This window comes from Bombina bombina, chromosome 1 (genome assembly GCF_027579735.1).
Source record: "Bombina bombina isolate aBomBom1 chromosome 1, aBomBom1.pri, whole genome shotgun sequence".
NCBI classification, from domain to species: Eukaryota; Metazoa; Chordata; class Amphibia; order Anura; family Bombinatoridae; genus Bombina; species Bombina bombina.
In genome coordinates this window covers 1,256,967,309-1,256,989,877 of record NC_069499.1, presented here as the reverse complement: position 1 = coordinate 1,256,989,877, position 22,569 = coordinate 1,256,967,309, and the positions used below count along the sequence as shown (strand labels likewise).

The 22,569-nt window shown below is 35.5% G+C and overlaps 1 protein-coding gene across 1 annotated transcript in view; it reads right to left on the bottom strand.

Moving 5' to 3' along the window:
- Positions 1-7,402: 7,402 nt before the first annotated feature.
- Positions 7,403-22,569, bottom strand: part of CRISPLD2 (cysteine rich secretory protein LCCL domain containing 2) — an 88,216-nt gene continuing 73,049 nt past the window's right edge. Inside the window, exons 14-15 of the mRNA XM_053700878.1 lie at positions 10,182-10,315; positions 7,403-8,561 (exon numbers count right to left, since the gene is read on the bottom strand). Of these exons, the coding sequence (XP_053556853.1) occupies positions 8,507-8,561; positions 10,182-10,315 (189 nt within the window). The 3' untranslated portion in view covers positions 7,403-8,506. The remainder of the gene's footprint in view (positions 8,562-10,181; positions 10,316-22,569) is intronic.

Genomic DNA, 22,569 nt, shown 5'->3' with positions numbered 1-22,569 from the left:
TATAACCAAGCATGAAATGTAGGAAGGGAAACAAGAGCAAAAAAAAAAGGATCAGGGGAAAAAGAGGTGCAAAGAAATTAAAACACTATCAGAAAAAATAACAGGGTGGGTCTCGGGGACTCTCACCACTGTGATAAAAATTAATTTATCAGGTAATCATAAGTTAGGTTTTTATTCATACAGTTGGTGAGAGTCTACAATCCATTATTCCTGGGAAACTAATAGCCAAGCAGTGAAGTCCATGAGTAATGAGGGCGGGACAAGCATGACATAGATTTAAACTAAAAAGTTAGATCCCAAGGATATAGTAATCCTTGTACACAAAGAATGGGACTTCAGCACTCTTTTAAGTAGTATCAAAGAATTATTTTATTCATATACATCCGTTGATAGGCATATTCTGTTATTATGGCATAATAAACACACATATGTCCCTGAAATAAAGTGCAGATAAACGATATCTAAAGTGCAAATATAAATAACGTTGTATACAGAATTCTTAAAGGCAAATCTGGGGTCCCAGAAAGTTGGCTTATTGCAAGCTCAAGCTCCACATAAGCGGTTCCGTGTCTGTAACAACAAATTGATACCTCTCCTTAGCGTATTAGTTTCCATATTAGAATGTCCATGCTGTGAGCCATTTCAAAAGATGCCCGGTTACTGTAGAAAAGTTGCAGCACATCCGTTTTATGTAAGCACATGGAAATATTTACAAGCCAAACATCGGGTGTCAGATCGCCTAGCCAACACCTACATAAGTTTTACTCCCATTGGCTGATGAATTATTTACATGCTTATTTGCGTCCTCCTCTAACTATTTGACCATTTCACCATTTAAACATTGAACTGCTGAGGCATTACTGAATATAAGCTTGCATTATAAGGCACCTTGTGTTAAGCCAAATCCGTTCAACTTTGGAACTGCTACTATGACTTTGTTTCTCATGTCAAGTACAATTGGGCTACCAATCTATTACTTTATACCAACAATTGCTGTGTATGCATAGATCCCCATGATAACCTGCCCAGACACAGCCTGTTAGTATACAAGGTTTGGTGCAGCAGGGTGTTGCATGCAATAAGCCAACTTTCTGGGACGCCAGATTTGCCTTTAAGAATTCTGTATCCAATGTTATTTATATTTGCACTTTAGATATTGTTTATCTGCACTTTATTTCAGGGATATATGTGTGTTTATTATGCTATGATAACAGAATATGCCTATCAATGGATGTGATGTATATGAATAAAATAATTCTTTGATACTACTTAAAAGAGTGCTGAAGTCCAATTCTTTGTGTGCAAGGATTACTATATCCTTGGGATCTAACTTTTTAGTTTAAATCAATATAGTCTTCTTGGGTCTGCACCAACTACATTACTTAAAATATATATATCTATTTAAAAAATTCCTTGTTGAGCTTGTTCATTAGTTTATATCAAGCATGACATATAGATTCTATTTTTTCACAATACTTTTTTTTAAAATACAAGAAAGACATGTAAATATACCAAAACAACTAGAGATTACTGCCTGAAGGACTTCCTACCAAAAACTGCTTTGGAATATGCTAAAAGAAGTCCAACACATATATTGGAAAACACTTCACCCAACGAGACCAAACTTTTCATTCTAGCTTGAAAGACATGCATATGTCATTACCACAGACCAGGTGGTATGAATAAAAGAAAAGATAGGCTGATAAGTCAGCCATCAACACAGGGACTGCCTTGTCACAGGAACCAAATAAACAGGAGTCAAGCTAAAATCAGCTACAACCTACTCTGATCTGCAAAAGAAAATCTCATGGAGACTAAATCTAATTACAACACCCAGAACAGAGAATCTGATCTGGGGAACAAGAGGACTCTTTAGAAAATATCCTGGGAGCAGAAAAAACAGAAAATGGAAGAATAACAAATTAGAAGTTGTGTGTCCAGGAAAATAAAAATAGAAACTGATAGAGATATTTGTGAAAAGGAATATAAAGGATATATTATAATATATCAGAACAAATATTCATATATCTTCTGACTTGTTTAGATTTGTAAATGGTTTACACGAGTTATTTTCTCTACATATTATATATATATATATATATATATATATATATAGAAAGATAAATATTACATTTGTGTGTATGTAAAGAACAATGTACTATATGTGTTTAGGTCTGTAGGTCTAACGCAGTGTCAGGTTAGCACACACTAAGATAAGAATGTTATCTTAAGGCGCATTATGTAAATATTAAATATAAAAATAATATTATTTTGAGAACATTTATAATAATTTTTAACAATAATTATTTTTTACATTATTTTTGTATTTAATATTCACATAACACGCCTTAAGATAATTGTCTTCAAGTGCACTAACCCGACACCACGTTAGACATACAGCATTAAACCCTATTCGCAATTCACATATTTTACATTCCAATGTTCTTCACAGAGAAGATATATATATATATATATATATATATATATATGATTATTATTTTGTAAAATATATATCATTCAATACTTGTATATCTATATATGAATATATACAGGTAAAAGTATATACGTATCTATATATAAGAAATATATATTTAAAAATACATAGAATAGGGTGTAATTGTGCCACTACCACATATTCCCAATACATTCCTCCGTCTAACAGCAGCAATGAGAGAGAGAGAGAGAGAGAGAGAGAGAGAGAGAGAGAGAGAGAGACAGAGAGAGAGAGAGGAGAGGAAGGTGGACCAGAAAAAGAACTTTGATATATGAATGGGAGAAGGGAAAAGAGAGATGGAAGATCCAAAAAGAAATGTTGATCTATGTTGATCTAGTCTGCTAGCATTCATTTAATTTGACACATTTGACAAATATTTTAAACTTGCATAACTGTTTTAATTTTTTCTTGTTACCCTACCTGGCAACAAAGGGGTTTTTTAAAACCTAAAAATTAAGAGTTCTAACAAAGGTAGCCATAAAACTACAAATCAAGAGTGGACAGTGGTACTGCTGGGGGGGGGGGGGTATTTTCTATTATTTGCTTATTTAAATCCTCCACACACACACACATCACCTCCTTTTGAAAGGTAGAGCAAATGACGTGTAAAAATTAAAAGTAAAAAAAAAGGTCTGACACCTTTGAGAATTGAGGTTCCATGGCAAAAATAGGAGTGCTTAATACTCTCTACCACTCCCTAGAAGCACCAATGCTGCCAACTCTGATAATGGTATCTACAGTCTCACATTTGAATTTGAAATTCCTAATGGAAATAAATATATTAGGGTTTATCTAAATATATTTTTATTGCTGAATATAATGTGTTTGTATTCTTGGGGATTATAGAAGCCCTATAGTTTCTTTACAGCAACTAACATAGAGGCTGCACATAAACAAACTAATTTATATAAAATCCATAATTCCTAGTACATCTTCATTATAAAATACACCAAATAAATAAATACCCTATATTACATCTGTAGTTTTAAAAATCATATGGTCAGTTGTGATACATTTTCCCCATTCCAAAATGACCTGTTGTAAAGAGAGGGATTACATTTTTTGCACATTCATAACATCAGTATTTTCAGGGACATTAGTGGTCAGGTTGTTTTGCTTTCATGATCCGGATAGGGACTTATAATGAACAATGACAGCATCAAAGTTTGCCCTTTCATGCGCCTAATGATGTACATTTTTTACTGGTCTGTTTGGCATCTAAAAGACAATGTTATCTTTAACTACAAAGGGTCTTTCCGAACCCGTTTACACAAATTACCGGATTCTTAGATCATAAAGAGAAAGGCATTAAAGTTAATATGCTTAACCCTGCCTGTGAGGTCTCTCATGCTCTGCATTAGGCCTGGTCACCCACTAAAAATTCCATAAGCATTACAGTCATCTCTTGGATTTTTTAGGTTCCACTTAGATTATAGGATTCCTGATATATTTTATCAACCTTCATTTGAAAGTGATATGACCTTAAGCCAACTGTTTCTTGTCAAGATATTGATCTTGAGGAAACTGATGGTCTTTGAAAGCATCATGGATTAATATTGAAGCTGAAAAGTGTGGTACAATTTAAAATGTAAAGAGTATCACATGCCATGAAAATTAGACTAGTGTAGGGTGACAGCATGTTTGATGGCCTGATAATATGTGGAGTGACCTTCCAACACTAAGGGATACATATAGTGTAGATGATAGTGCACTAATTTCACTAATTGAAGAGGTACCTTGACAGAGGAAGCTATCCGCATAAAAACATTTGAACAGATGATAATGTCCTGGATATCTGACTGTGACCATAAAGGGTTAACATTTAAGGTGCAATTCTCTAAAGCACTCTAGTCTAGAGATTTTCTGGATTTTTACTTTGGGAACTGTGTATCTCACTAAGGGGAGTTCACAAATATTTAAGTGATGGAGAGACACTTACAATATAGGGCTCATTAAAATAAACTTATGATTTCTCTCTATGCCAGCAAGTTATTGTGAATCAGGCCCTTAAAGTAGTATCAATACAATGGTCTAACAAAATAATAATAAATATTTCTAAACACAGTTGTAGTGATACTCTTTTGAGTTATGGTGGAGATTAAAATCCTACATTTCATGAAAGAACCATATAATTGTTGTATAGAAAATTAGAAAATCAAGGCAAGTATCCCCACCTGCTTATGCCCAACATTGTTACCATTGCACCAGGGAACTCTGGGTAAGATATGTAAATTAGATATACAATATCTCACTCTAAACCCAGTTGTAGTGAATAGATTCCATAGAATAATGCAGGGGATCTCTTAATTTAGTGAACATTAAAAAAAAAATCGACATAAAAATATTTTCCACTTAAGACTATAGATATGATGCTACTGTTATTTCTACTCATTATATCCTTAGTAGAACTGGTCTAAAAACACAAGAACACCCATTCGCTAACATAACATAAAATAAAATAAGCAATGAAAGAAAGGATGGCTAAAATGATCAATTGAAGAGATGTTTCTTTGCTGAAAAATAATTATTTTTTATTCTTATGCTTATTGGCTTGTCACTGTCCACCAATAAAGACTGTTGGATTTGTCCTCATCAGCCAGTAAGCTTCTATCACTTGGTTGTATGCAGTCATGCTGCTTGCCTGGTTTCAAAATCAAAATAATCAGCTGTTTTTAACACATGTAAATAGTGACTTTTATATTTGTAATAGAAATGTGCTGATTTTAAAAGTGACATCAAACACTGAACAAATGCTTGATAAAATGATGTATTCAAAGAAGAAATTAGCCTTTATACTTCTAAGTTGAGCTCAATTTGAGACAGTTATAAATGAGTCACTAGAGTGTGCAACCAATGACTGTGTGGAGTATAGCAGCATTAAAGGGACATTCCAGACAAAATTAGAATCCACATGGATGCATTTCAGTTTTGAATAGTAGCATTTTTGTGATATACATGTATTAGCAAAAATGCTTCTAATAAAAGCTATAGCTGTTTCAAGAGTGTACTTGACTCAGTTTGTTAATTGCTGACATAATACAATCCCCGCTGGTGCTCTGAGCAGCTACAGTATTTAAAATGCTGGTGCACTGAGAATATCTAGCTATGCTTCACATGCACGTGCAGAGAAAAATAATAACACTAAACCAGTGATAACTTTTACTAGAAGCATTTTTGCCAATACATGTATATTGCTAATATGTTTTTATTCAAAGATTTAATTCATCTATGTGCATTTAAATTTTGACCAGAATGTCCCTTTAAGTCTGCAGTCTGTACCTCTGTTTCTAATAGTAATTGGAAAGCACACACATTTTCAGAATTAAATTGCAGGAAAATTAGATAAAAGAATTAAGGTTTTGTTTTTTCAATTCTTTACCACATATACGTAGTGTCCCTTTAAGGACTCTATTTCTATGGTTTTTAGTATTGCTCGCAACGTTATTAGACTTTTCATAGTTTCTTTTTAATTTGCCTTCAAAGTAGGTTTCCAGAACCCATCCATGCCTCAGTTCAGCAGTAATATGGTCTTATTAAGGTTCTTGCACACCCAACTGAGATTTCTTCTCGACATATAAGGACTTATTAAGCAATGCATATCCCATCAATACTATGTTTCATTTTTCATAGTTAAAGGTACATTACAGCAAAAATTTAAATGTACTTTGGTGCATTTCAATTTTCAATAGAAACAATTTTTCAATATATTTGTATTAGCAAAAAACATGTTAGCAAAAGCTATCATTGTTTTTAGTGATGGATTATACTGTACAAAAACATATCTTAATATGCTTCATGCATTACCATTTTAAACAGTGTGTCTACTCAGCGAGCTGGATGTAGGTTGTATCCTGTAAACTGAGTGATCACCAAATCAATACAAGACACCAATGGCTCTCTGAGCAGACACACTGTTTAAAATGCTAGTGCATGTTACACGCACATGCACAGTGAAAGTTCTCGAAAAAAGTGACAGTTTTTATTAGAAGCATTTTTTGCTAATTCAAGTATTTTGTAAAAATGCTTTATTAAAACAAAATAAGTACATTTCAGTTTTGGGTGGAATATCCCTTTAACAATATTTTCTTACAAATAAGAATTAACTTTTATATTTCTTTATCAAGACTCATATTAAAGTCACGTATCAACAATTTTACATTATTGTAATATCCAGTTTTTAGTTGGCATGTGGCAATTGCTATAGATAAGAAGCTAAAACAAGAGAATCAATTTTTCAAAATACAAAATCACAAAGTCTCAGAAGAATGCATTTGGCACTATGTATGAAAAAAAAAACACAAAAAAAAAACCCACTCGTCAATTAGCCCTGATATAGTAAGAAATGTCAGGAGACAAATATTTGTGTGTATTTCTATATTTAATAATGGGTGGACTAGTAACTTTTCTATATCTAGTAGTGATATTTTGTTCTAGTGATATTTTGTTCAACCCTGACTATGAAATATGTTTCTCAGAAGTTAAAGTGCTCCTTATCAAGAATTGGCTTTTAGGGTTATCCTATCACAGTGCTGACAAACAGCAAGTGCTGATTGTCATGATACCAGAATAGCATTTTTTTAAATATTCATTGTTCAAACACTGAAACTGTGGTCCTGTCAAAGCCCTATTTCACCACATACAGTTGTGGCCCTAAAACTGAAGCTTCTAAGTACAGGAAGACACTTTATAAAGAACTTATGTTATCCAATAATGTCCCAGTCTTTGTATATTTGTATGTGCTTTTCTCCTGCATTTAACAAGCTGAAACCCAGTCTTACAATTATCTCCAGGGAGCATAGACAGGGTTTAGCAGCAAAAAAGAGAGGTATGATGGGTAACAACAGATTTAGGACTTGTAAACATTTTTAGATATTAAACACAAATTGCTCGGTTTATTGCAATGGTGAATTCTTTTTTCATCACTTAATTTTTTAATGAAAATGTAATTTATATAAACATATATTTCGTTATAAGTTATTTGTTTGATTTGACTAATTGTGATACCCAATGAATATATTTCAAAATATTTTATAGTTTTTTCTATTGGACCAAACAACACCTTTCCGTAGGTATTTTTTTTTGTCTTTTGGATTTCTAGCACCAAGCAGTAAATTACACATATATTATAATTAATAACAGCACTTAAAAAACGCCAATATACATTGAGCACATGCTCTTTAATTTACAAGTAAATGTATGTATCCAGGCAAGGAAATACAAATATTTGTTTATATATGTAACTAGTCCTAGGACCTATGTTGCAGTCTTGCTGCGCTAACATATATCTACTTTAAACTAATGAGGAAGTGATTGGCCTTTTTGACGTTATATTATTTACAGTTCTCTGCTATATAAGAATACTTTGTGTAGCCTGAAGCAATTACAAAACAAAGAGTTTTTTCCTATTTACAGACAAGATGTAAATATTAACCTCTAAACATAAAAATAAGGACATAATGTTTTAATCAGCACAGCTGTAAATACATATAAAAATGTTCAAATTCATAAAAAATTAAAGTACAAAAAACTTATAAAGACATTTATATACAATACTGTGTGGGCCAGAGCAGAAATTTGAATTAGCCTTTTAAAAAAAAAAATGGCTTTTCCAACAATCTATTAATTATCTATTATCTCCCATAACAAGGGTTACTCAAGAAATTGTTTTTAAAAACAAACAGATCAAATAATTACAGATTGTTTTTAGATTTATTTGTAATTAATGCTCATGCCCTTATTTATACATCTTTAACGTATGGTAAAACAGTCTATTGCAAAATCTCCCTGGGTGTGTATTACACATGCTAGTGCAGGTCATATCTGCACTTTTTTGTGCTGCCATTGGCACAGTATAAACTCAAGGCTGGTGATGAAGAAGAGAAAAAGTCTGTGTTGGAAGCCAATTCCATCAAGCAGGCAGCATTTTTTTTTTCTGGTCTTCTTAAAGGTTTTCTTAAACCCTCATTGTCTCCAAGATGGGGTATTTTTATTCATTGTAAAAGACATTTCTTTTTATTGTTTCACTGCAAATATCCGGAAAGCTTTGCCTTCTACGCGGTTTCTGATGCTGAAAAAAATCAAGAACAGATAAATATTAATACAGTAAAATGTCTTCAGTCAATTAATTACAAATACATTAATAATGCAGTAAAAATAAATCTTTATTAGCCATCATATCCAGTGACCTCCTATCCAGAGAATATTAGGCTTATAGTTAACAGCTGTTTGTTCATCTTGTTTTATAAGAGATACAACCGAATTGTATAGTATAGTCAAAACTTACAACTATAAGGGGGAATACAGCGTCAAAAGTAAAGGTTACAAAATGTTTTTGATTGTGATATTTCCTTTATGAGTTAGAGATCTAGTTTACTACATAACTGTGCATCATGTACAAATCATACAACATATTTTAAGTAAAAATCATACAATTGTATTAATAAAGAGTAATATATATATATATATCATTTTTTCCCTTCTATTTTTACTTTTTCAGTATGTACTGTGGAAAGTTTAACATAGCTTGCTATTCTGTGGAAAGGTTGGCAAGGGATGAACTAGATAAATGAGCAATTGTCTTCTCAACAGTTTAAAAATGTCACATTTTGTTGAGCCATCCAGCTTGAAAGTACAGTGAATCCTATTGGATAACAGAGAACATTCTATTTGGATTTTTGTTTTTCAATTAAGGATAATAATAAAATATTTAAGAACACTAAAGATACAGAGTTTCTTGCTATAATCTCACAGTTTTAAAAAATCTAAAAAAAAAAAAAAATATTTCTTGGAGAAAGTATGGTATTTTTCAAAATTCTTTCTGGAAAGAATTTTATAAATGTAACAAAATACTACCTTACACAGAATCTTGGAAACTTCATTTAATACAGAAATCATTCAAAATATAACATTTCTATGTTTATTTAGTAGTAGTTTTAAAATAAATTTGGATATGGAAGAGCCTTGCTACTGATATGTTAAGTAACATTTTTTTCTGGAATCAAGCTACAAAACTGGATTGGAATCCTACTGAACATTTACTTATAAACTTTCTAAAAGGTTCACTGGACATGGTCTACAGAGTAGTCAGGGATCACAATCATACCTAAATGTGTCTTCTCTTCTATCTTAGCGTAAGACACAATAATATTTTCACTCATATAGCATTAAAGGGACATGAAACACAACTTTTATCTTTTTCTTATTTTATATGATTCAAAGAGAGCATGTGATTTAAATAAACTTTCCAATTTACTTATTTTATCCAATTTGCATTATTCTCATAGTATCCTTTTTTGAAGGAGCAGATATACACTACTGGGAGCTATCTCAAGACATCTGGTGAACCAATGAAAATAGGCATTTTTGTGCAGCCACAAATCCGCAGCTACCTCCCAGTAATGCATTGTTGCTCATTAGCCTATCTAGATATGCTTTTCAACTAAGGATACCAAGAGAATGAAGCAATTTGGATAATGAAAGCAAATTGGAAAGCTGTTTAAAATCACATGCTCTGTTTGAATCATGAAAGAATTTTTTGGGGGTTTTATGTCCCTTTAAGTCTAACAGTTTGAATGAATGAAAGAAAGCTCTGCACTGTTCTACCTTTTTACTCTTTTAGTTAAATTAATGAAGAACCTCTCATAAATTCAGATGTTGATCCATATTGACAAAGGACTGTTGACTATACCTGTCTGAGTGTATTCCATTTTTGTTGGAACCAATGTAATTATTCTTTTTCTCTACTGGCATTACGTCCACATATCCTCCACTTTCATCTTTAATTACTCCAGCATGCACAGCAGTTTTACAGATACTGGAACTCTAAAAATAAATAAATAATAAACAAGATTAGCACACGAAATGGCTTTGGAACCTTACAGCCAACGCAATCAATCCAGGACTGTGTGAGACCTGCGAGATCTTAAACAGCTTAAGTGCAGATTAATTTATAAATACATTGGTTCATTAAACAGTATCATTAGTTACCGTACACAATCAGAGACTGGATAAATGGTTGAGTTAGATTGACTTTTCTGTTGAAAGAGAAAGCTCTCTATATTCTCATTGCAGACATGTAGAACAAAAAGATAAATATAGAAGCATGTATAAAACATTTTTCCTTACTGTTAGTTTTTATTCTGAGCAACAGGACACTCCTTTGTTTGTGACACATTATATTGTATTTACTGATCTAACATAAATATCTCTCATTTATATTGTTTTTACTCTACTTTTTTCAAAATGATCAGATAGTTACTGGCCCTGAGAAGCTGCTTCAGCATTGACATAGTTAATTTGCATCTTATAGATAGCCAATAACTTTTAAGAGTTAAGTATTTAATGTGGAATTAAAGGTAATATATGTCTGTCATTAGCGCCTAATGTCATACCAGACTTTTTTCATCCTATTAACTGCTTCTAAGATTTGTACAGATTTTTTAAATGAAGATGGCATTGGCCACTAGCAAACGTTTGTAGTCTCAGAAGAACACTAGGTTCTTTATAACATTTTGCACATTCATCGCTATTCTAAGCCATCAGAAAACCTGTTTTTCTTATAATCTTACATGACGTCTAACCAACTTAACTTCTTGGGTACTTTGCACTGAAATACCACAAAAAAATGTATTCCAGTCCCTCAGAAAAAAAATCTTGTGATTATAAAGCCCATAAAATGATTGCAAATGATTAATTACACAATCATTCATTTAAATTAGAGTTACACAACCTTACATAAGGACTCAGCCAGTTGCCTCATGGTTCACCTTGTTGGAATCTAATATCCTTTTTAATTACAACTTGTGCTACATTATTATTAAAATTTAATTCTATAAACTAGTTACTAAGATTTGGCAGAACTTTTTTGTTCAGTTTTTGAGAAATACTGGTACTGTGCTTATACACACACACACACACACATATATATATATATATATATATATATATATATATATATATATATCACACATTTAAGTTCATTAATGTGGTATATGCTAATAAACATAAGACATACACTGAGGTCTATGTTGGATAAATAAAACAAGCCCTGAAGACAAGAATTAATCAGTTAATCTTACATCATACAACTATGCCAGTGAGACATTTTTTAAAATTGAGATTTCTGTAACTGCTTATTATATAAATCCAAACAGTCCAGTCCAGACCAGCATCCAATATTTACTTATAGCAATAACCATAGTGCATATAAGGTGCAAACATTCAGGCCCTCCCCCATGGACCCAATTAATATCAATAAACAGGTCATATGAACGTTACTCTCCCAAATAACTTTAAAAAAGTGGACTCAATATACAGGGTAATAATATACTACAATTAACACACTTGTTTCCTGAAAGGGCTACAATGCATAACTTCCATTTCTTCTGGACTACTTTGCTGTAATATAAAAATTTGTTGCACGTCCATGAGAGTTTTAATATCTTATTAATGCTGGAAAGACAGATGGTGCACAAAATGCTTTAGTTTAAGCATCTCCTCCCCCCCCCCCCTATGTCCTGGAGTAAAGCTTTGCAATAAAAAAAGACTTTTCTATTCAACTGTTCTCGGACAAAACTTTAGCTAACAGTTATAAAAGGTTTGCCTGTCATACACAGGTCTTAAAATCCCTCACCCATTTCTTTTTTCTCACTTTCATGTATCACTTGGCGGGCTTCATACATCTAATTGCCAATATGCTGTATATCCATACAAGGGCAGAATGAGAGGAGAAAGCTTTATTAGGAGAATTGGTTTGGAGGACCCTACTTAGCAAGAGTAAGCTAAATCAGAAAATCTAATTTTGGCTCCTGAACTATGTGCTGGGAATAGATTCAGTATGTTTGTACTGAGCAGCCAAAGAAAGACAGTTCCATCAACTAACGTAATGGAACTAATTTTATGACCTAATCAGTCTATCAATAATTCCCATACACCATGTGACCACAGAAATGTCATTAATATTACCACTATGTTTCAATGACATTATAAGTGGGTCTAACATATTATAGACCACTCTGAGCACCGATTAATGCACAATGATGCTTTAGAGATGCTTATATTAATGTGTGAACAAATTCTAACAAAGCATTGACTAATGACATGCTGTGGGGAATTATGAAGAGCTGAAATAATTAATAATACCATCAATAATTAAATGAACATAACTCTTGTATAAAGAAATGTTGGAGTGTTCTACCTAACCAATCAGGATAACTAATTATTTTTATTTTTATATATATATATATATATATATATATATATATATATATATATATATATATATATATATATATATATATATATATATATATATATATACATACAGGGAGTGCAGAATTATTAGGCAAATGAGTATTTTGACCACATCATCCTCTTTATGCATGTTGTCTTACTCCAAGCTGTATAGGCTCGAAAGCCTACTACCAATTAAGCATATTAGGTGATGTGCATCTCTGTAATGAGAAGGGGTGTGGTCTAATGACATCAACACCCTATATCAGGTGTGCATAATTATTAGGCAACTTCCTTTCCTTTGGCAAAATGGGTCAAAAGAAGGACTTGACAGGCTCAGAAAAGTCAAAAATAGTGAGATATCTTGCAGAGGGATGCAGCACTCTTAAAATTGCAAAGCTTCTGAAGCGTGATCATCGAACAATCAATCGTTTCATTCAAAATAGTCAACAGGGTCGCAAGAAGCGTGTGGAAAAACCAAGGCGCAAAACTGCCCATGAACTGAGAAAAGTCAAGCGTGCAGCTGCCAAGATGCCACTTGCCACCAGTTTGGCCATATTTCAGAGCTGCAACATCACTGGAGTGCCCAAAAGCACAAGGTGTGCAATACTCAGAGACATGGCCAAGGTAAGAAAGGCTGAAAGACGACCACCACTGAACAAGACACACAAGCTGAAACGTCAAGACTGGGCCAAGAAATATCTCAAGACTGATTTTTCTAAGGTTTTATGGACTGATGAAATGAGAGTGAGTCTTGATGGGCCAGATGGATGGGCCCGTGGCTGGATTGGTAAAGGGCAGAGAGCTCCAGTCCGACTCAGACGCCAGCAAGGTGGAGGTGGAGTACTGGTTTGGGCTGGTATCATCAAAGATGAGCTTGTGGGGCCTTTTCGGGTTGAGGATGGAGTCAAGCTCAACTCCCAGTCCTACTGCCAGTTTCTGGAAGACACCTTCTTCAAGCAGTGGTACAGGAAGAAGTCTGCATCCTTCAAGAAAAACATGATTTTCATGCAGGACAATGCTCCATCACACGAGTCCAAGTACTCCACAGCGTGGCTGGCAAGAAAGGGTATAAAAGAAGAAAATCTAATGACATGGCCTCCTTGTTCACCTGATCTGAACCCCATTGAGAATTTGCATTGTAAGAATATACTTGCGGCGCGCTTTTGAAAACTGGTTATCATGTAATGTATTATGTAATCAAACTGGAAGTTGCAGTGGGAGCCAAAAGAAAAAAATTAGCGGCTCACAGTCCCGCCTCCAGCAAAGGGAATGAGAAACAAACTATATAAAGTTAAAATGAAGCTTTTATTCAAGTACAGTCTGTACTTGAATAAACGCTTCATTTTAACTTTATATAGTTTCTCCTTCCCTTTGCTGGAGACGGGACTGTGAGCCGCTAATTTTTTTCCTTTGGCACCCACTGCAACTTCCAGTTTGATTACATAATACATTACATGATACACTGACTGATCAGTGAGACCGGCTACATTTCTCACACTGTGCCGATTCATGGTGATGTTGTGCATAAACAAACTACAGTACCAGTCCAGTAAGTTAGCATTAGCACTGCAGAGAATGCTGAGGGGAAGGGAATGTTAAGGTACTGGCTGCAGGCTGCAGCAAGATGGGACCCTGCACCTGGAAATTGATAGATCCGTACAGTACCAGTAGTTAAGCTCCTGAGTGGAAAGTTACTCTCTTGATAAGCTGTGTCTTGTTGAGCATATTTAAATACATAGCCCAGCCTTACCTCCTATTACTTACACAAACATCTATCTAGACTGTCTGTGGTTTGTTTGTATACCTCAGAGTCAATTTCTAGCTGTAAATCTCTCCCTCCCTTCTCTCCCTCCCTCCCCTCCCTCCCCTCCCTTCTCTCCCTCCCTCCTTTCCCTCCCTCCTCTCCCTCCCTCCCTTCTCTCCCTCCCTCCCTTTCTCCCTTCTCTCCCTCCCTTCTCTCCCTTCTCTCCCTCCCTTCTCTCCCTTCTCTCCCTCCCTCCTCTCCCTCCTTTCCCTCCCTCCTCTCCCTCCCTCCCTTCTCTCCCTCCCTCCCTTCTCTCCCTCCCTTCTCTCCCTCCCTTCTCTCCCTCCCTTCTCTCCCTCCCTTCTCTCCCTCTCTTCTCTCCCTCTCTTCTCTCCCTCCCTTCTTCCCTTCATTCCCTCCCTCCATTCTCTCCCTCCCTTCCTTCCTTCTCTCTCTCCCTCCCTTCTCTACCTCCCTCCCTTTTCTCCCTCCCTTCCTTATCTCCCTTTACATTTACTTTGGAATCGTTATGAATAAAATAAAATAAATTGTTTTACATTTTGACCAAAAAAATATTAAGGCAAAAAAGGCTTAAAAACTGTGCGTTGGGGGGGGGCAGGGGGGCAGCAGAATCTTTAGTGCCTAGGACAGCACAAAACCTAAATACGCCACTGTATATATATATATATATATATATATATATATATATATATATATATATATATATGTGTGTGTGTGTGTGTGTGTGTGTGTGTGTGTGTGTAGGTGGGAGTACCCTTAATTGATAAGTGACACTACCACTTTTTGTGATATACATCAAATTTGGTAGGGTTGCAGGTTAAGAGAGATTGTTGATGATTTTAATTGTTATAGAACCAAAAGTACGCTTAGAGTCATTAGCTGTCCAGGATTAAAGCCATAGCATCCTAGAAAACTAAAATTAAAAGCCAGTTGACCCAGAATATCCATGATAAATATTTCTTATTTTGTCCAAAATATGATCCACAGGAGTAGATTATGTTGTGTTTAGTGCAACTCTTTATTAACGCACAACCCTTTACGTGAGTTCTTTAGTTGCACTAACCTGACGAGAGTAAAATATGATTGCGCTCTAGCTATCGCGTTTACTTTCAACTTGTAATACGATCGCTATTTCTGTCACATGCAAAAAGCTAATACAGTTAGCGTGCCACTTGTAATCTAGTCCAAAATTTGGTAAATCAAGGCAGTGTCAAGCAGGACTAGACAACTGGAACAAATCTGCACAGGTTAAATGTATACGTTACTAAAGACGTTGGAACACTCTGACATATGCCTTGTCTGCTTCCAAAAGTTAAAAGCTGTCATGGGTGGAAACCAGCAAAGGGAGACCACCAAACAAATACTGCAATAGGCCACAGGTAGAGCACAGCAACATCCCTAATGTGCATCTGAAGGGGGCAAAACCCTTACAGTTGCAAGAAAACTCTTCTAGGATTGGTCCAATTCCTCAACTATTCAGGCTTAAAAGACACAATTGAAGTAAACTGAGTACTTCCTTTATTTTTAACTACAGGTTGTATCGATGAGTTATGCAAGAGAGCACACAGGAAGTTTAAATTAAGGAGAGCTAGTGGAATAATTCAAAATTAAAGCCAAATGCTTGACTGTGAAATCACCCAAGCATATGTTGTCCATACTTGGAAGCCCAGTCAAAAATAATGGATAGCAGTATTTTGGTTATGTTTCTTTCAGATGCACACCAAATTGTATTAAACATGCAAGATTTCTTCACTTCAAATCATCTTCCATACATTGTATGACATTTTCTACTGATTAAAATCAGTGTTAATTGCTTTCTTAGGGCTATTAAAAATGTATACATTACGGGTATATAAATATAGAATAGGGGATTGCATTACAATTTATATAAGGCACTTCATGGTTCTCCCCCTATGAAAAAAATTATAGTAATATTAGTAATATTTGGACCAGGTGGTAATACCTTGGCATTAGATTTAAAAGGGGGACTAATGTAGGTTCCTGCTGTAATAGTAGCCAAATGTAGCATGGGCAAAATGAGAACCTGATCTAAAACAAGACAAAAATAAATACTGAAAAAGTACCATGATATTTATCATATACACATACTTTTATGTCTAAAAATGTTTCCCAATAGTTATTTCATCATTTCAACTGACCCTATAAGGGGGGCACACATCATATGACCAAAACAAAGGATGTTACAGAAATAAACACCACATGTTATTTCCCCACATTTGGAACCTGTCAGTTAAATTCCCTAGAAACCCTTTGAAATTCTTATTTTGAAAGATGTTACAAATTTAGTTCTAGTACAAAACAAAGTAGATTACATCAAAACCTTCTTTCCTTGTTTGTGTATTTGTATTCTAAATGAGCACATTTACTCACATGAACTATTTTCACCAATAAGCCTACTAAATAGAAAGAGAGATCAGAATACAGCTAAGCAAAATGAGAACAAGATGGTGTTGTGCATTCTCTAATTGGCTACCTACTTTACTCCCATAAGCACCAATTAGGGTGTTCACACCAAACAAGTAAAATAAAAACCCAAAATTTGTCTTCCATGATTAACATACAGTATACAGTTTTCAACAACTTTTCAGTTTACTTCTGTTATGACATTAGTTTAATTTGAAATGTAACCTTTGTGGAATGAAAAGCAATACACTACGAGAAGCTAGCTAAACACATCAGCCGATGATAAGAGGAAAAGACGTGTAGCCACCAATCAGCAACTAGTTCCCAATGGTTTATTGCTGCTCCTAAGCCTGCCTAGGTATGTTTTCAACAAAGGATGCCAAGAGAAGGAAGCACATTATATGTTACTAGTCCTAAAGCTTATTTACACTGGCCATTTTTTTCAGTACAGCATTCCCACCCCTTGCTCTCTCTCCACCTCTCTTTTGTGCTCTCTCCCCCTCTCTTTTACTCTCTCTCTATCCCCCTCTTTTGCTCCCTCTCTTTTGCTCCCTCTCTCCCCCTCTCTTTTGTGCTCTCTCTCCCCCTCTCTTTTGCGCTCCCTCTCCCCCCTCTCATTTGCGCTCTCTCTCTCCCCCCTCTTTTGCACTCTCTCTCCCCCCTCTCTTTTGCACTCTCTCTCCCCCCTCTCTTGCCCTCTCTATTGCGCTCTCTATCTCCCCATCTCTTTTGCACTCTCTCTCTCCCCCCCCTATCTTTTGCGCACTCTCTCTCCCCCTTTCTTTTGCGCTCTCTCTCCCCCCTCTCTTTTGCTCTGTCTCTCTCCCCGTTTTTTGCTCTCTTTCTCCATCCCTCTCTTTTGCTCTCTTTCTCCATCCCTCTCTTTTGCTCTTTCTCTCCATCCCTATCTTTTGCTCTTTCTCTCCATCCCTATCTTTTGCTCTCTCTCCCCCCTCTCTTTTGCTCTGTCTCTCCCCCCTCTCTTTTGCTCTGTCTCTCTCCATCCCTCTCTTTTGCTCTCTCTCTCCCCCTCTCTATTGCTCTCTCTTCCCCCTCTCTTTTGCTCTCTCTCCCCCTCTCTATTGCTCTCTCTCCCCCTCTCTTTTGCTCTCTCTCTCCCCTCTCTTTTGCTCTCTCTTCACTCTATTTTGCTCTTTCTCCTCTCTTTTGCTCTCTCTCCTCCTCTCTTTTGCTCTCTCTCCCCCTCTCTTTTTCTCTCTCTTCACTCTATTTTGCTCTTTCTCCTCTCTTTTGCTCTCTCTCCCCTCTTTTGCTCTTTCCCCTCTCTTTTGCTCTCTCTCCATCCCTCTATTTTGCTCTCTCTCTTCCCCTCTCTATTGCTTTCTCTCCCCTCTCTCTTTTGCTCTCTCTCCCCCCACTCTCCCCCCTCTCTCTCCCCCTCTCTTCTTGTGCTCTCTCTTCCCCTCTCTTTTGCTCTCTCTCTTCCCCTCTGTTTTGCTCTCTCTCTTTCCCCCTCTTATTTTCTCTCTCCCCCTCTCTTTTGCTCTCTCTCCCCCTCTCTTTTGCTCTCTCCCCCCTCTCTTTTGCTCTCTCTTCCCTCAATTTTGCTCTTTCCCCTCTATTTTGCTCTCTTCCTCTCTCTTCTGCTCTCCTCCCCTCTCTTCTGCTCTTTCCCCTCTCTTTAGCTCTTTCCTATCTCTTTTTGTCTCTCCCCCTCTCTTTCTATTTCTCTCCCCTCTCTCTTGTGCCTGACCACGCCCCCAGCCACGCCCGACCACACCCACGCTCCCGCCAGGTCACACCCATGCTCCAGGCGGCCACGCCCCATTTCGTCTCACCATCGCAAACAGCATGTTAGGTAAGGCCAGGTGTGTTTGTCGTCATGCTGTACTCTGTACTGAGACTCCCTGACTTTTTATTCACAACTATGAGCCAAGAGCACACCTGAGCTTGGGTCATATTGGCAGCACTCACAGATGTTGTATATAAATTTTGTAAGGTGTGCTGAAAAACAAATTTTGTATTTGTATTTAAAATTACCAGGGAGACAGACCATCCCCCATTGGTTTAAGCACCCCACCCAAGCTCAGGTGTGCTCATGGCAGTGTAATAGTTGTGAATAAAAAGCCAGGGAGTCTCATTCTATTATGGAGAGTAAAAGCAGGAATGATTCAGCCCTCTGTGGCAAAGTAGTGTTAGGACCAGTCTAATTGGGGCACCTTGTAAGTGGTGACTGGCCAAGCAAAATATGGCCATATTGTGTGACTAAGATCCCAATATTATTTAAAAAGAATAGTTGTCTCTTGATGTTGTTTGCAGGCAATTTTTGCAGCAGTTCAAAACAATATGTTGTGCTTTTGAAAATTGATGTGCGCCAATACCTCTTTGTTTGTGTAATTACTGGGTCATATTGGCAGTACTCACAGATGTTGTATATAAATTTTGTAAGGTGTGCTAAAAAACCAAATTGTGTATTTGTATTTAAAAGTAATCAGGGAGACTGACCATCTCCCATTGGTTTAAGCACCCCACCCAAGCTCAGGTGTGCTCATGGCAGTGTAATAGTTTTATTTAAAAAGAATAGTTGTCTCTTGATGTTGTTTGCAGGCAGTTTTTTTGCAGCAGTTCAAAAAAATATGTTGTGCTTTTGAAAATTAATATATATATATATATATATATTTTAATATTATCAGATTTTATAGAAATATATATTTAATAATTAAAAGTACATTAATTTCTATATTACAAAATAATAATAAAAAAATATATACTGTATATTATATGTGCATTATTTAGAATTTTTTACATTGTTGATATTAGTTTTTAATTATTATTAATATTTTTTAAAGTTTTATTTAATATTTCAATCATTTGCATTGGAGTTAGCAAGTGCACTAACCTGAACACGTTAGGCCTAAATCGCAAACCCTGATGCGCATTACACATATTTTACATTTCTATGTTCTTTACATAGAAAATAATGTACTTTTATTATTAAATATATATTTCTATATATATCTAATACTGTTAATGTAATATATATATATATATATATATATATATATATATATACCCACATATCTATATAAATATATATATAGGTGTGTGTGTATATATATATATATATATATATTTACAATAAAAATTACATTGTTCTGTATGTGAAGAACATTGGAATGTGAAGTAAATCCTGTCGGGTTAGGGCGAGAACAATAGGTGTACTGTTTTTTCTTCTGCGCTCTCTATTAACTTCTACGGGGAAAAGTTTACGCGGTCACGATATTTGGTTAGCGTGCATCGGATTTCACTCTTGATTTCACAGCTTGTGTTTTACTTTCAACTTGAAATACGCATGCTACCTGATGTGCACAAAAAGCCTCCTTCTAGCAAAGTTTACTCCACGCGTAATGTAGCCATATATAATGACTGTTTTTAATGTTATAGAAAATACAGCCTTCATTTTTAGGTTTTATGTATATTTTCTCGTTTTTGAGGTGATATTTTCTTTTTTTTTTTTTTTATGTATAAATCTATTATTCCCAGATCCTCAGTTCATTCACTCTTTGTTTCTCACCATAAAAAATGATCGCTCACAAACTAGCTGCCCTCTATCATAATACATTTACACTATGGGCCTATTTATCAAGGGCCAAATGGCCCCTGATGCTCCTGTCTCCACATGAGCCTTCAGGCTTGCCCAAAACAGAAGTTATGAACCAGCGGTCTTAAGACCGCTACTCCTTAACTGGTCCGCTGCCTCTGAGGCTGTGGACATCAATCCGCCCGATCCTATATGATCGAATCTGCAAGGGGCGGCATTGCACAAACAGTTCACTAGAACAGCTTGTGCAATGTTAAATGCCGACAGCGTATGCTGTCAGCATTCAGCGATATCTGATCATATCAGGTCATTTTTGGATCCCCTAAGATCCAACAATGACCTGCTTCTTGCGTCCTCTACCATCACCTCCTCTCATGCTAGACTACAGGACTTCTCTCGTGCGGCACCAACCCTCTGGAATGCACTTCCTCAAGCTGTCAGACTTGCCCCTAACCTCTCCTCCTTTAAACGTTCCCTAAAGACCTTTCTGTTCAGGGAAGATTATCACCCGACTTATTAACAAACTAACTTCACTTAACTAACAGTTGCCCTCTATCTCCTCAATAATATCATTCTCACCTTTGCAGTCCCCACCTCCTGTTTCCCATCCTCCTACCCATCTAGATTGTAAATTCCCACGGGAATAGCGCCCTCAATCCCCCCTGTATTTGTCTGTAAAATTTTGTCTTTTATCATATTGTTTCTCCATTACCCATGGGCAGCGTTGCAGAATCTGTTTATAAATACTTTATAAATAATGAATAATAATAATGTTCGACAGACTTTGATAAATCGGCCCCCATATCTGTACCCTTGATAATCACCCTTGACAAACTATCCAAACTCTCTGAACCCCCTCTTAGACTAATCAAACATTATATGTACCCCTTCATGAATTAAACTTATTATCCTTTAAAACTCACCATTTCAATATATGCACAACTGCACCCCAATCCATCAACCCTCACAGATGATCCACTACCCATCTACACAGTGCTGTACATTATACTTGCATTATAAGCCCTGTCTTTACCCCCTGATAAATACTGCACAACCAATACCCCAGATGCCAAATTTTCCCAGAGCCTCTCTTGTTTATACATTTTCATAATATTTCCCTTCCATTCAGTCTGCGTCCTATAAATATAAATAAAGCCTTAGGGATTTAAAGAAAAATATTTTAACATGTCCATTTGATTTTAACACATGCTTGAGGTTAGCAGATGTTGCATCAGATAAGGCTACTGGAAATTACAAAATTTACAATGTGATCTGTTTCTTAGAATAAGTATTGAGGATTTTATATTGAGCCAACAAATAAAAAGCATTGTAAATTCCTCTTTGTTTTTCCACTTCTACACCTTGTAGATAAAACAAAAAGAAAAATAGATAGAATGTTGCTCAACACCGAGAAGAAAAACATCTGCAGCCAACTTAAGAGCTTTCCACATTACATGTTTCCTGTGAAACATTAAATTATATTAAGTGTGACAAGACAAAACTTAGAATTCCATCCAAAATATTGTTAGAAGTTGATCCAGGCAAAGGCTTTGGTTCCACTTTCGTATACACAAAACTCCATTATGGATTAATACACTTCTAAACTCCATAGTAAATAAGCCATTATTACAAAAGATTACATAAAAAATTAAATTACGTAATACTACTACATGGTGATGATGTAGGGAATGAATGATCAGTAAAAGGTATAAGAATGAACACTGATGTCCCGTAAATGCAAAAAATGTAAGGGTAATCAGTGATTAATAAAAAAGAGCCTTTTTAATTACACTGATAAATGTAAATCTAGTACATATATTCTAGAGGGCATTGCCATTCTTGCCGTATATATTCTAACTTTGTAGTAAAAGTAAGCGTTATTTAAAAATATTAGTTAGGCACTATCCTAACATGTGCCCGTATGGGTGCACATTAAATAACCAGCCTTTACAAGTGGCTGGTTAATGTGACTGCGAGCTGCATTTTCACTTTGCGCTTTGGTCAGATCTCTTAAAATAAAAAGTTGCCCTAAATTCCCCCAAAAAGAGAGTACAGTACAGTACCATAAGATAAATATATGAGCTTTTTTTT